Source organism: Eucyclogobius newberryi, unplaced genomic scaffold (genome assembly GCF_026437365.1).
Source record: "Eucyclogobius newberryi isolate DKJ021-1_F unplaced genomic scaffold, fEucNew1.0.hap1 SCAF_7, whole genome shotgun sequence".
Lineage (NCBI taxonomy): Eukaryota > Metazoa > Chordata > Actinopteri > Gobiiformes > Gobiidae > Eucyclogobius > Eucyclogobius newberryi.
Genome location: NW_027316389.1, coordinates 31,251,947 through 31,266,985, shown reverse-complemented (window position 1 = coordinate 31,266,985; position 15,039 = coordinate 31,251,947). Strand labels below are relative to the sequence as shown.

Here is a 15,039-nt window from a genome sequence, read left to right as displayed (position 1 = left end):
ATCTAAGTCTGAGAGGACTGCTCCCCCAAGTGGTCATGAGAGAAACATGGCTGGGAAAAATAAGACAAAACAGTCAAGACAATAATGCAATACAACTCTAGCAGATACATTTTATCTTATTTTTTATTTCCATTTTAGTACAGTAAGTTTGCTTCATTACCATTAGAGCTGCAGGTTGTATCATAATTCAAGTCACAATTTGAATATTCTCACTTTAGCAAATCGTAAGGACTGCAATTATTTCATTCATTATCAGTTTCTTCGCAAAAACTAATTATCCTGTCTGATCATGCATAAACTCTGCTAATTCTGTAGTTTTGATTTCTACAAAGCAGTGTTAATGTCATATTTTAGCTGACTAAAACGAAATAAAAACTAAATGAAAAGTATTCCTAAAGACTAAAACTAGGACTAAAATGACATGCATATTTGTTGACCAAAACTATGACGAAAGTAGATATTTTTGTCAACTAAAGAACACATTTTTTGTCAAATAATAAAAAAACTAAACATAAATAAACGACAGGGACAAGTCTACATTAGGTTCCACTTTTCAATCCCAGAACTTCAAACTCAACACATCTGAACATGTTATGAACCAGGAAGAAATGCAATACAATTTATCGGATTTAAATCAAATATATTTTTTCTGATAAAACTAAGACTAAAACTAGTATGGATTTAGTTGACCAAATTTTCATCAACTAAAACTGAACAAAAAATTCTGGTAATAATTTAACTAAATCATTATTTTTTTGTCAAAGTTAACATTTGGGACTCAAATGTCAACGTTCGTGGACCTCTTTTAAAATGTGAACTTTTTCTCCATCTATCAAAACATAAACTATGAATTGAATTGTAATAAGATAAGATAAGATATGCCTTTATTGTCCACATATGGGGAAATGTTGGTGTTACAACGCAGTAGATACAGGGGGAAAGGACAGACAACTTATAGGAAGTTTCAAAAAAAGTGGCAATGTTTTTCAAAATGAATAACCAGTAGAACAGCATCCACCCACTTGGACAAAAAAGTGATCATTGTCACATGTTCTTGATAAACAGTACTACCCATGATCACGAAACATAAAACTCTGCCATGTTAGCTCTAAGAGGACAGCTTTAAACTGCCTCTTTGGTCATCCACACGGTCAGGCCAGAGCGAGGAGCAGAACTGACCTAATTGACTCATCTGCAGCGCACTAGTTTGGCCGATCTGGAGTGTGATCCTCTGAGCCGAGCTACAGCCGCTTCTCCAGCCTCAGTAGTATCATGGTGCGTTCTGACAGACGCCATCGCTGAGAGTTATTTATACCAGCGCTGGAGACAGGATGTTATGCACTGATTCTTCAAGCTTCTCAACGCAGCCACACAGAGGAGGTTCTGCTCGCTGCCTCCGCCACTGTGCACTGTACTGAGAAGACTAAACATCAGAGCGCACTCAAGGTCTCACCCCATTCAGACAAGCGTGAGCTACAAATGTGGCTCCAAACTTCACTAATCAGACTGAAACGTAAATATTGGAGGTTAACAAAACACTGCAGACTGTTTTTGTTCCCAGTATCTAGCACATTACTATTCCTCAAGTTTGTAACCAGCTTAAACTTTAGATAAACAAGTACTTTACATTTAGGTGTATTTTTTTTTTTACTATAAATTGAAATAAAAACACCTAATTTTGCTTATTTTGCAATGTTTTATTTCTTACTTATATTGTGACCTGGTAATCATGATTATCAATTAACCAATTCATCTTAGGTTCTGAAACAGCAAAATTATTTCATGATATCATTTTAAAATGTAGCTTGTCTATTACTAAATTGAGAACAGGGGTCAAATAACATAATAAACTCACCAAATAATTACAAAGCACATGAAATACAAGCCACGTGAAATGATTAACGACGTGAATTGTATTTTATAGGAAACACTATCAACGGCTTAATGAACAAAACATCTAAAGCCCTACGGGACAGTATGAAATGTTCACAGTATGATAACCAAAAATACAACAGTATAACGCTGTGCCGTGGAGTTTTACTTTATAATGCTGAACAAAAACAAGCCCTATTTTCTCTTAAAAGTGTTAATATGCTTCATGGTTATGCCCTTTGTTATGGGGATATTAGATACGAAATTGAGCAAGTATTGACAATAAAAAAAATCACATTAACCAGACAAAATGTGACATTTCCGGAACGGTTTTAAAATGTTCTTGAGGTTTATCAGAAGTAGTACAAGATCACGATGTGTAGTAAAGATAGTACTATTATTTTGTGTTGAAAATGTCAGTCTATTGTCTAAAACATTGACTGTGATATCAAAATCGGTATCGAGAATGGCATATATTCCTTGAAATGTCAGTATCATAACAACCTAACACTGCATACATGGACTGAAATTGATTTTAGACTATTCTTGGTTATTTACATCATTTGTGTCATGATATCTATTCTGGGGTCATAATATATCGGAAAATCATCAAAACGGAGATATTCATTTTTGGTACAGTGTAAACATGTGTGTTTTTCTGGTGTAAACAGTGAGCCTTCTGGCCTTCTGGCTGATCACGTCTGCAGAGTGTGACACAACCTGACTCTGCTTCACGTGTTAAAGGCCGTGTTAACATTTGGAATGCATGAGCGCTGAACTATCTGAACATTCCCAAGTGAATAAAATGTCTCGGGGTCGTCCCTCCTCCACACTCATCTCTCAGAGCGCCGCAAAAATACGATTTGGATGGGGGAAAATTACATTTGGAGCCGGTAATAACAGCGAGGGGTGACGCGTCTGTGCCGTGCATTTGTCATCCAAAGCCAGCCCCATTTTTAGACTCTGTTTGCTGCAAATGTACGAAGTAAACGAGGGCAGCAGTTGTTACGAGTCGAAATAGAATTCTAATATGACAGTAAAAATAACACTAAAAGAGATGACAATGTGTTTTTCAATCCTGAATATGTTGTTACCTAAGTGTTTAAGTTCTTCTTCAGCTTCTTCAAGTAGCTTTTCTGTGCGTAGTAGTAGTTCACCACATGTTTCAGCCAGTAAAAGTAAAAGTAAAAAGTACTTTTAAACATCTCACCACATTTGTCTTAAAATGTATAAATATAGTAGTTTGTATAGAGTGTATGACTGACAGAAGGGGAATTAAGCTAAAAATGAAGCTAAACAAGAGCTGCAATATTATATTGTTATATTGTTCATGATATAGCGACATTTGCTTTCGGGACAATATGAATTTTGGAATATTGTAATATAAGTCCACGTAATGTTCGATATAAGTGTATATGAATTCAAATCACAAATTGTATTGTATTATTACCATTTCATATATTAACTGTATCTGTATACTATTATATTCATTTTGTGGCCCTATGGTTAAGAGTCAGAGTTTTAGAGTCTGTATAGTTCAGACAATGATTCAAGTAAACAATCAACAACAATCTTTGTAGCACATTTAGTCATGATTATTCAGATTAATAGTTACAGCCCAACTGACGTGGAATCATTAGTCATTGATTTACCCTCAAACTAGAATAAGAGACCATTTCTGTATTTTTACCACCTTCTGTCTTGTGATTTGCATTTATATAGTTTTATTATTCCGGACTGTAAGAGCTCCGTATCCGGTCTAAACCTGACATGAAAATACTATAAGCCGTGTGATACAGTTTTTCTTTTACAATTAAACAAAGAATTCTTCTTAATATGCATTTCCTTGCCTCTTCTTGAAAACTGACAAAGCGTGATTAAAAAAACATCAGCGGGTGGTATTTTCAGAGCTCTCACCTCCACATAAAGACACGACGGCAGATTCATTCACACTTCCCTCTGTGCACACGGCTCACACCTCGCAGCCAGCAGCTCCATCTCCATGGCACTCCGTCAAGGCTGCCTGAGTGAGCCCAACAGCCGCTCGCACTCAGCTCCTGCTCCTGCTGCGGCTTCAACAAGGACGCAAACATTTACCAGCTCACTCAAACCCACTATCCATTTAGCCAGTCAAACCGTGTTTTCATTTTGAATAAGAGCTCAAGATATTGTAATAATACTTTATCAATGAGTGTAAAAGAAATCAGAAATCAGAAAAGGTTTATTGCCATTGTCATTGAACAGGTTTGCAAACATAGAAACTTGTCTCGGCGTTAAGGTGCAACATAAAACAATGAATAATAAAATAATAATAACAATGTCTATAGAGTCAAATATGGCATGTATAAATTAAGAAATTATTAATGAAATCAGGTAAAAAAATTTACTTGTCTCATTATGGACACAGATATTTACACAAAAAATGTACAGACGGTCAGAAAAAGTGCAGAAAGTGAACTGTGCGTGAATAGTATTGGCTGAATAATTGTTAAAGTGGCAGGTGTTAAGAAGTGTTCATGAGTCCAACGGCAGAGGGAAAGAAACTGTTCTTGTGGCGGCAGGTTCTCCTGCCTGAGGGGAGAGGCCTCCTGCCTGAGGGGAGTGGCCTCCTGCCTGAGGAGAGAGGCCTCCTGCCTGAGGAGTGGCCTCCTGCCTGAGGGGAGAGGCCTCCTGCCTGAGGGGAGTGGCCTCCTGCCTGAGGGGAGTGGCCTCCTGCCTGAGGAGAGAGGCCTCCTGCCTGAAGAGTGGCCTCCTGCCTGAGGGGAGTGGCCTCCTGCCTGAGGAGAGTGGCCTCCTGCCTGAGGGGAGTGGCCTCCTGCCTGAGGGGAGTGGCCTCCTGCCTGAGGGGAGTGGCCTCCTGCCTGAGGGGAGTGGCCTCCTGCCTGAGGGGAGTGGCCTCCTGCCTGAGGGGAGTTGCTCAAATAGTCATCATCCAGGGTGAGAAGGGTCAGCTGTGATCCGACCTGCTCGTCCCAGAGTCCTGGAGACGTACAGGTCCTGCAGAGATGGAAGTCTGCAGCCGATCACCTTCTCAGCAGAGGCACAATGCACTGTAGTCTCTGTTTGTCCCTGGCTGTGGCTCCAGCGTACCACACAGTGATGGAGGAGGTGAGGATGGACTCAATGATGGCCGTGTAGAACTGCACCATCATCTGCGCTGGCAGCTTGGCTTTCCTCAGCTGCCACAGGAAGTACATCCCTTCTTGATGAGGAAGCTGATGGTGGGCTCCCACTTGAGGTCCTGGAGCAGAGTAGAAAGGATGGTGTTGAATGCAGAGCTGAAGTCCACAAACAGGATCCTGGCGTAGGTTCCCAGGGAGTCCAGATGCTGCAAGATGAAGTGGAGTGCCAGGTTGATGATGTTGTCTACAGAGCAAACTGCAGGGGGTCCAGCAGGGGGGAGGCGAAGGACTTGAGGTGGGTGAGGACCAGGAGCACAAATGACTTCATGACTACAGACGTCAGCACCACAGGTCTGTTATTAAGTCCAGTGATCTGGTATTTACAATAAAATACTTCAAGCTGTTGTGACCAGAGTTTACAGACAAGGCATAAAAATGAAGGATGCTGTTGTGGGTTGGGTTTAATGTTAAAGCTTTACACCCTCTAAAATGTACTGTTTAAATGTACTAAGCCACTTCAGTCTTATTCGTTACACTTCAGTCAGAGTGGTTTATGTTCATCACATTTTTTTATTAAAGAAAACATATTACTCTCATAGTGATATTTCACCGCAGCAAGAAGCAGATTATAATTTCTGTTTTAATTGTTGAAAAATGGCTGTGACATTTTTTTAATGTTATAACATAAGCTCCAGAGGCTAAAGGTTTTAAACAATCACAAGTAAATACAGAAAAGTGGGCGAAGCCTGAATGCAGGATAAGACATACAGACTCAATCAATCAAAATACAGCTCTGAGTAACCAATGCTGATTTTTACATATGTCCCCTTCACTTAATTAGAGCAGACTTGACAACTAATTATGGGATGAGATGGGGAGGTACAAGCAGTAAAGAGACTGAAATGACTGGCAAAAAAAACAAAACAGTATTACACACTTGACTTGACTTGAAAGAAACAAAACGAATCCAATATTTTGATGAAGAAAACAATTACCATATAATTTGGTTTAGTAAATCTCAATGTGATAGGAACAAACCAACCTTTGTTCAAAGTCCTGTGTATTGTCTAGCACTTGTGCTGGTTTGGGATCAAAGCAGGGGACGGTCAGGTCAGGCTGAGGTCTGAGTGTGACCCCTCCCTCTCTAAGTGCAGCTGGTCACAGAGATACAGCTGTTTGTGTGGACACTGGACAGACCGTGTGTTCACATTATAGGAGCTACATAATCCTGTGCTGTCCCTCAGTGACCTGCACTCTCCCAGTCAGCAGCACCTGGAGAGGACCAGACTAGACTTCACTGTCCGCTGAGGGAAGTGTATCTTGTACTCATTACATTCACTTATACGTAATAACAGAAAAGATACCATACAAATTCATTCTTAAGAAAATAGTTTGGGTGACTCGAGTCAATTTAAGTTGGCGCCATTATGAAAACGCAAAGACTACACTTAGATATTAGAAGGCGCTTTTGTCTTCTTGTTGTACCTTTAGTTTACTTTAGACCTCTCCAAATCCTGGTATTAGTATTAGGTCTTAACCCTAACCTAAATGTTAATGGGGTAGAACATGTTTTTCTTTCATGTCTTTCCCCAGCACATATTGTAAAAGAAGCTCATTTTAATGCTTTAGTTTAATTCTCTTGGAGTTGTTTACAGCATGAACTCTGAGCAGAATCCGACTGTTTAAAACACATACCTCAATCGCAATACTAATAATCAGGAGAAATTGGCCTTTTTCTTGCAGAGGTGAAAACTATCCCTGCTGTAGTATGTAACGCTGCTCTTTCACTCCTATTGGTCAGCCTCCGTCAGGCTCTGAGTGAGTGACAGGGAATTTAACCAATCACAGAGAAGTGCGAACTCTAAGTAGATATCTTTAGACTTTATAAAGATACTACTGTTAAACTGTAATATCAAAGTTTTGAGAATATAGTTGGCACATTGCTCACCCTGACTACATATTATACAATTATTTAAAAAGTAGTTTTAAATTTATATGATAATAACTTCACTTAAAGCATGACAGGGATATTTTAGAGACAAAAAAGTTGTTGCTACTATGAACCTCCCTTCAATATTGTCGCATCATGTGATTTAGTTATCAACACATACCGATCAAGGAGAGAATAACACGTTCTGGTTCATTTATGTAAAGCCATCCCAGCTGCTTCAGTGAGAATGCACCCTGGATAATAGCTAGTCAGTGGGAGGGCCAACATGCAACACAACAGCTTTTCCATTACTTTTCCCATGTGCCTTGAAAATAGCTACAAGCAAATCAATCAGAGCAGCTGTCAATTTGAGGCTGTACTCTGGTGTGAAGGTGTGGCATTGTCTTTGGGAACTCATAATAACAGAGACAAAGGAAGATTTGATTTAGTAAACAGAGTGAATGCTTTTGTACTGGAAATGTAAAAACTCAACCAAGTACCTACACCAAAAGACTCACTTCGATGATCCCTGTAATTGACGGTTCTACGTGTTCAAAATCAGCACATCTGTGACTAATTTATGTGGGAACAATTTAGTTTTATTCTGGTTCATCAGTAATAAAAAAAAATATCCAAAGAGGTGAATCCATTGATGCTTGTAGTGCTGATTTCATGAGAATGGGTAGACAGATTATATTTTATCGTTGTTTATTTACACCCGACAGCTTCATTAGTGATAGTACTTGTCACCTTTATTTGCTCTCTCTTGTGGTGTTTGAACCTGTGCTGCCTCTGAGCTTCTTCACTTATACATTTGTATCACCTGGAAATGTAATAACAATGTCTGGGTCAATTAATTTACAAAAATGCACTCGCATTTTTGCTGATTTTAGCACTTTCCTTGTTTTTATTACTTGATTAAGTCATTACTGACTTTCCTACTGAAATAAAGGTAAATACATAAATACTGTAATACAATGGTAATTGTTTTTCCGATTTGACCACTGGAACACAGAAATTCAGAGAAAACGTCACTCCGAGGTCTGAGTTCCGACCTCCGAGGACGACTGGAACGCAGCATAAGTCCCCATAATCCCTCAGTCCCTATTTAGTCATAGGAACCACCCAGTTCAGCAACAGCGGCTGAAAGTGGGTTTAACTGGCTTCAACATCTGCATAGTGTTGTGTAAAAGTCTTTTTTACCCTTCATTCTACTCCTTTTGGGCAGTGGAAACCAATGCACATAAAACTGCAATGCACAAAAAGCTCAAACAACAATGAAACTAACAGTGAAACACAAATTCAGTTATTCAGAATGGCAGATATTATTTACTAATGAAACATTTTATATTTGGGAGCAACATGTGTAATGTAATTTATCTTGTAGAGTGGATTACAAGCGTTTGTTTGAATCTGAAAATGAATTAAACTTATTTCCCAGCAAAGGCAGTGTTGCAAATGTATTTGTGTTGCCAAAAGCTTCCTGCATGGTCTGACTGGTACCTGCCTCTGAGCATGAGCTGAGCTAAAAAATTCATAGCCCCAGTCCCTAGTTCCTACTCTGTGCCAACGCGCATTAAATGGGGACTGGAATTAAAAAAACTGTAGCAAACAAACTGACTACAGTGCGGAAACCCTTGCACTCTCTCCTCCTTCTTCCTGTTGTTTCAAGCTATGTGTACCGTAGCAGCAGAACCATCAGCCTTCTCAGCCTCGCCACGTCACCTATTCATCACCATCAGTGTCTGAATATTGAGAGTGCTCCATAAATCCACCATTCTCACCCATTGCTGACGTCTTTTCAGCAAATGTTTCATCTCAAAAGATCTGACACACACGCAGATTAAACAACTCCTGATAGGAAGTTCTCTCATACAGCACTTCACGCCTGAAAATAGCCTGTTCAGATGTTTGCCTGTTTGCATGCACGGTCAGTCACACACTACTGTAGACAGGACATCCATCTCCAGTATAGTGACGATGATGCGGAGTGGAGCAATTGACTGGTTTTGCTTCGTGACAATTCCTCAGTGGGCCCGGCGAGTGTGTCAGCATCTGTCTGTGCCATAAATACTCTCCAAACTCTCGTCTCATCTCAAATACGAACGAGGAGAACAAAGAGACAGTGGAGATGGAGATGTAGTCAGTTTTTAAAGAAGAAAACAAGCTGTGCACTCAAGGACGAGCAGGCAGGCAGACATTTGATCACATGGAGCAAGAGAGGACAGTGCGCAATAGCCAGGCGGACTCATGTTTATATGGATAAGAAAGGAGGCTGAGATGCGCATTAGCATTTCACCCCTCACACCACGCGCCACAATCGCTGTCAGCAACTCGAACTCAATAATCAATCCTGTTCAAGCTACAAAGACAACAGGAGAGAGGAGACAGTGACGCTTTAGATGTGGTTTAGTCTTGGTTAAAGCAGACATCCTCATTTTACATTTTTCCTTGATAAACAAAATATTGATTCCAAAAGGGCTTGGCAATAGCAACATTGACTTCCTGCAAACTGCAAAACTGATATGCTCCGCCTCTTCATGAAGACAATTCACCATAATAATTATTTAGGTGTTGTAATGTAGCACTTTGAGCATCACAACTAAGTACAGGGATGTGGGCGGAGATAGGGGGAAGGTGGGAACAGGACTTTCTTTTAGGACAAGAGCCTGAAACACAAGACTACTCTAACTACTATCTATTTTTTTTACAATTTTGAGTAAACACTGTTGTAACAAGGTTAAAAGCTCATTAAAGTTGATAGCATATTATGTCTCCTTTAAATCCTGGTTTAGGGGTGGTTTAGAACTAAATAAGTATTAAGACCAAAATGTCTTTGTTCGCTCATAATTAACTGTAACTGTGACTATGAAACTACTTTGTCAAAAAGATTACATTATAATAAGATAATATAACCTTTATTTGTCGCACAATGAGTAAATTCTAGTGTTGCAACACAGATTAGGCACAGAAGTATAATAATAAAAACATAATTTAGAATTAACTCTTATAATCTTAATACTAATAACACTCTTGCACTGGTTATATTAGTGCAAGTATTTTCTAACTTTGCATATCCATAGAACTTTTTGCATCCCGACCTACGCTGGTTTATCCCAAGATTAAAACTGGATTTGTGCTAGTTTAGTCATAGTAATACACGTTTAGACCTTGTTTGGTCTTAGTACAGAACTGGTTTAGTCCTGATAGAGTAGATGAGGTTTAATTGACTGAAGAACACTGACAAATGACACATTTAGTGTCCCAAGCCACTACAATGCTCATTTCACGCTTGAAAAATCATTGCTGTGGAGGGTTATTAGAACTTAAAGTGGGGCCTGGGAGAAACTAATGATGACTATCTGCAATGCCATTCCCTCGATCGAATTTTCTTGTCGTATATAGACACGTTCTGCGTATACACTGTCTGACAGAAGCAGGTCACTCAGTTAACACACAAATGGACTGTTGTGGTGGTCTGGGACTTTAGCATACCACAGGCAAATTCTCCAACACAAATACTCCCACAAGAGGGAGGATATTTGTTTGCAAAAAGATTTATATCAGTGTTCTTGTCCCATATTGTGCCTAATACATAGCTTATGCAACTAACAGCGGTTGTATATTCTGGTATGTTATTGAAATGATCCATAGACACACCATGTAGACTATAGCAGGAGGCTAATACAACCCTTTTCAACCTTTTTTTGAGTTGCGGGACACTTGAATGGTTGAAACGGCACACCACCAAATAAACATTGCCAAAAAAAAACAATAACAGTCAGGCGAATGTTGTCTGTTTCTTAAAATTTGGCAGTAGTGAATGTTTGGCTTCCTTTTTTGGAGCCAAAGTTTGCTCAGGACACAGCAAAATGGTGAACTATTCAATTCAATCCATGTGTGTATCCATGAACTCAAATTGCAATTTTTACCCTGGAAAAACCTCAAGGCACTATGTTCCCCGGCTTAATACTGAAGACATTTATCACCAGAAAAGTCCTCATTCATATTATTTGATTGATATATCGAAAGTTTGATTCATATTCACGCATGTCGACGAAGGCGGGAAAAACATGTTAGCTAGGTGACTTATTTAGCAGCGAAGTAGCCTCATTAGCCTATTAAACTGTAATAAAGAGAATATGACAGAAACATGTTTGCTTATTTTATTTATAATGCTGTGGTGACTGTAAATGTGCTGTCAAAACCTCATCTGTCTGAAGTCTAGTCAAAAACATGGCCTGCTCAGAAGACACAGTTCTTTGCCAAACACCCGGAGTAAACAGCGGGTAGTGGCGTGATGTCTAGGCGGACACACCCCCTCCAGGCTGCGGCCAGCGGAGAAGCGACGCCGCGGTAAACAAACGGCAGCTCGGCCCGGTGTCTGCGAGATCACGCTCGTGTTCATTACAGAGGGGGAGCTTATCATTAGCACTAATAAGCTAAATGAACACGTACGCGTCCTCCACACGGCGGCAGACCACCACACACATGATGACATCTGAATAACACGCACAACAGTGGCACGCGCTCCCCGGTGCTCGCGCGGCAGCAGCACGTCGCTCACCTTGTTTGACACACTTGAAGCGGACCTGGTCTTTGCAGTGCTTGATCACGGCGAGCACGTCACGGGTGGTCAGCCCGGCCACTGGCATGTCGTTGACCTCCAGCAGCAGCTCATCCTGGGCCAGTTTGCCGCTCTGGATGAACCCCTTGCCCTGCTTCACCTCGCCGAAGTACGGGAACTGGCCGTTTTCCGCGCCTCCCTTCAGCTCGAAGCCCAGCTCCCCTTCCTTCCCCCGGTTTATCACCGCTTCGTGGACTTTGTTGGTCCAGTGGTTTTTCTTCTTGAGGCTTTTAGACATCGTTAGGGCGAGTTTATCTCCGCGGGCTGGCCCATACAACAGTCCTCTCCTACCGTGTCATTTCCCTGCCTTTGTGCGCGCAGCCTCACACCGCCCGGGGCTCCATCATCAGCGGGTGCACGCCAGGCGCAGTGTCCGCTCGGCGAGCCGCGGAGTCGGCCGGTGGGCTGCGGTACAGCTTCGGCTGCGAAGAGAGGAATTTTCCCACTGTCAGGCTCTCAGCGCGAGCCACAGACACTGGCGGATGACCCGGATGTGAAGCCTGAAGGAGGGAGAGATGAATGGTTCTGGTTGGGCGTCAAAGGATGGAGACTCTGAGAGAGGAGGCGCTTCACTCACTGCCACAGGCGCTTCCTCAGGCTCTGGATCACACAGCAGCAAAGTACTGCATGTGTACTGCATGTGTACTGCATCTGTACTGCATGTGTACTGCATCTGTACTGCATCTGCATAACTGTAACCTAACCGGGCTTTTTGCATACAGAGCCACTGAGAACTAGGCTAAAGAAAAAGCTCATATTAAGGCAACATTTGGTGCTGATTATTTAGTCTATTGGCAACTAATTTGGTTTGGCTGAGAGGCAAATTAAGAACACTCAGGGATCTTTCTGTGTAGGATGCAGTAAACTAGAATAACTAGAAATAAGTTGAACCTACAATTTAAAAAAAATATTGTTCCAAAGTTTCTTCTGGTTGTGATGTTCAAGTTGGATACTTTTTAAAATTATATGTGGTAACGACGTAGAGTAAACACATTTTCCACAATGTTTAACTGCCATCAGATTTAAATACTAGCCTAATGGTTTAAGTCTTTACAATTAAAAATAAGGGACTTTTTTTTCTCTTCATTGTTACAATTTTAGTATGTCTGTTAGAGAACCAACACACTGGAAATTCAACATTTCCAGGCCTCAAAATTGTGTTTTCACAAAAAGTATAATTTGTGTTTTAGTATGTAAATTAATAATGTAGATAAAATGGTAAAATTACTGCGTGGTCAACATTCCTGCACATATTTGTCCAGTAAAACCTAAAAATCAAGATTTAGCTTTAACCAAAAATGTTAAGAGACTATAATAATCTCCTACTTCACCAGCAGGGACCACAACCCCAGCTACAAAGCAAGAGTTTACTGACATACGAGAAACATGAACAACTCGATACCCCCATCTAGGAGATGTATTAGAATCATTCGAAGAAGGTCGGAGGTCACAAACACTGATGTGTGTGACCTGGATGCGTAAATAGTGTAGCTGCAGGAAGGGGCGTGAAAGGGGTGTGGTCCTTCTCCAAAATTTAAGATAACAAACTTATCTACATATAAACAAATAATGTACGATATCACTCACATGCATCTGAGTGGTTTTCATTTGCCAAAACAATCTGGATTTTTCATATTTTATGATATTCTTTTACTAATCCCAATTTCACCATTGAAATCACATTATGTTCCACTTCACTTTTGCCTCCATGTTTTTCTTTACAAACCTTTAAATGGTCTACAGCAGGTGTCCCCCACCAACGATACCTGAAAAAAAATCTTGCGATTGTACGGGTCCTTGTGAGGAAAAAGGTTGGGGATATAGTATCATCATTTGCCCACATGCAGTTGGAGTTTGTGAAGCTTGTAAACACTCTCTGGACTGTAAAGTGAACTCACCTTTAGCACTCCGAGGCCCAGACCACTGCACTAACAACTTAGTCACTGCGAGTAGTAAGTCATGAGTGTAAACGCATTTCCAAACTTTCAATATGCTACTTTCAACATGCTTATTTAAAACGATGTCACCCTTACAATAATTGGTATCCTATTATTGCTTAAATCCTCAGCAGTGAATGACAAATCCTTTAGTTGCCATTACTTTTCCATAAATGCAGTTGCTATTTAAAGCCAGCAAAGTAACATTTCATTTAAAATTCATCACTCAAGTCAAAGGCTGCGGGTTTAGAGAGGCACAGAGGATGACAGTTGCGTTTTTTTAGTACACAACTTTATATATATTCCCCATAAACACAACCACATAAGCCCACAGTGCCTTTTCTAGCAGTAAATAATCCATGAGTAGAACAGATTCACTCGAAATGTCACTTCCCTGTGTTACTTCAGGGTCTTCTTGGCATGTAGGTCATCGTCGTGGCAAGTTCTGGTTGACACAAATTCTCGGCAGATGACCATATTGGAACGTCAGTATAATGCAGTCGGTCAATAAGCAAAAGTTTAAGAGATATCTTTTGTTTCATTTGAATACTATGCCTCCATAAGTCCTATTTCTGCACTTTCAAAGTTAATTTGTCTGATACTTCAACAAATATCTTCTGAATATCGAGATGTATTTATATATTTTTGTCAATATGGGCCATACCCTGATGAAAATACAAATATATTTACTCATCTGATGAATCCAACCTCATCTTCACAATACTTTAATGTCAAACGCAAAAGAAAATGTTGAAAGATTTTGAATAATAACTTGATTTGAAAGAAAAGCTTGGTAACTTTTTCTAACATTTCGTACAATTGGCTTGTCGATTTAGCAAGTATATGATACTTCTTTAAAGCCCCACCAACCTTTTGGCCAAAAGTAAATAATAAATAATTAACAACTTTTTTATGCCCTTGTTGTTGTTGTTGTTGTTGTTGTTGTTTTATGGCGGTTAGCATCCAATTGTTGCATTACCGCCAGACTTTATTCCTCAGACTGTCGTAGTCCTCAGACTGTCGTAGTCCGTAAAAGTACTCCTTCCATTGCTTTGGTGTTACAAAGCCCATGAGGTCATGATATGTCTTTGTGACTAGAATAGCCCTTATTGTCAGTGGGCTTGTATTTACTCAAACCTGATACTTATATGACCTGAAGCTGCCTTCTACTTGTTTCCATGGTAATGTTGTTCTTTTTGCTTTAATATGCCTCAATATGGCATAAAACCAGTAGTAAGAAGTAACAAAGTACAAAAAAGTGCTGTACTAAAGTAAGTATAGTAAAACAATTATCTGTATTTTACTTGAGTACATATTAAAGTGGATGCTTTAGTTCCAGTTCCAGCTTTATACAAATATATATCAATAAATGACTACAAAAATCTGTGTGAAAGTAACATTTTAAAAGGCTACTTCAATACTTTTACATGTTATACTTAAACTTAACGTTTTTTTTCTCCTCTGGTGTCTGTACTTCTTCCACCGCTGTAAAATATATCTATCTCCTTGAAGAATGTTACAATGTATAGTTTTAATTTACATGTCCAGGGA

At 39.9% G+C, this 15,039-nt stretch overlaps 1 protein-coding gene across 6 annotated transcripts in view; it reads right to left on the bottom strand.

The window, feature by feature from the left end:
• Nucleotides 1-12,078, bottom strand: part of magi2b (membrane associated guanylate kinase, WW and PDZ domain containing 2b) — a 125,779-nt gene extending 113,701 nt beyond the window's left edge. For 3 of the 6 annotated variants that reach the window (XM_072435666.1, XM_072435667.1, XM_072435670.1), the window contains exon 1: nucleotides 11,492-12,078. In XM_072435666.1, the coding sequence (XP_072291767.1) occupies nucleotides 11,492-11,789 (298 nt within the window). In that variant the 5' untranslated portion in view covers nucleotides 11,790-12,078. The remainder of the gene's footprint in view (nucleotides 1-11,491) is intronic. The other 3 variants (XM_072435671.1, XM_072435668.1, XM_072435669.1) reach the window with 2 other exon arrangements.
• Between the last annotated feature and the right edge of the window lie 2,961 nt (nucleotides 12,079-15,039).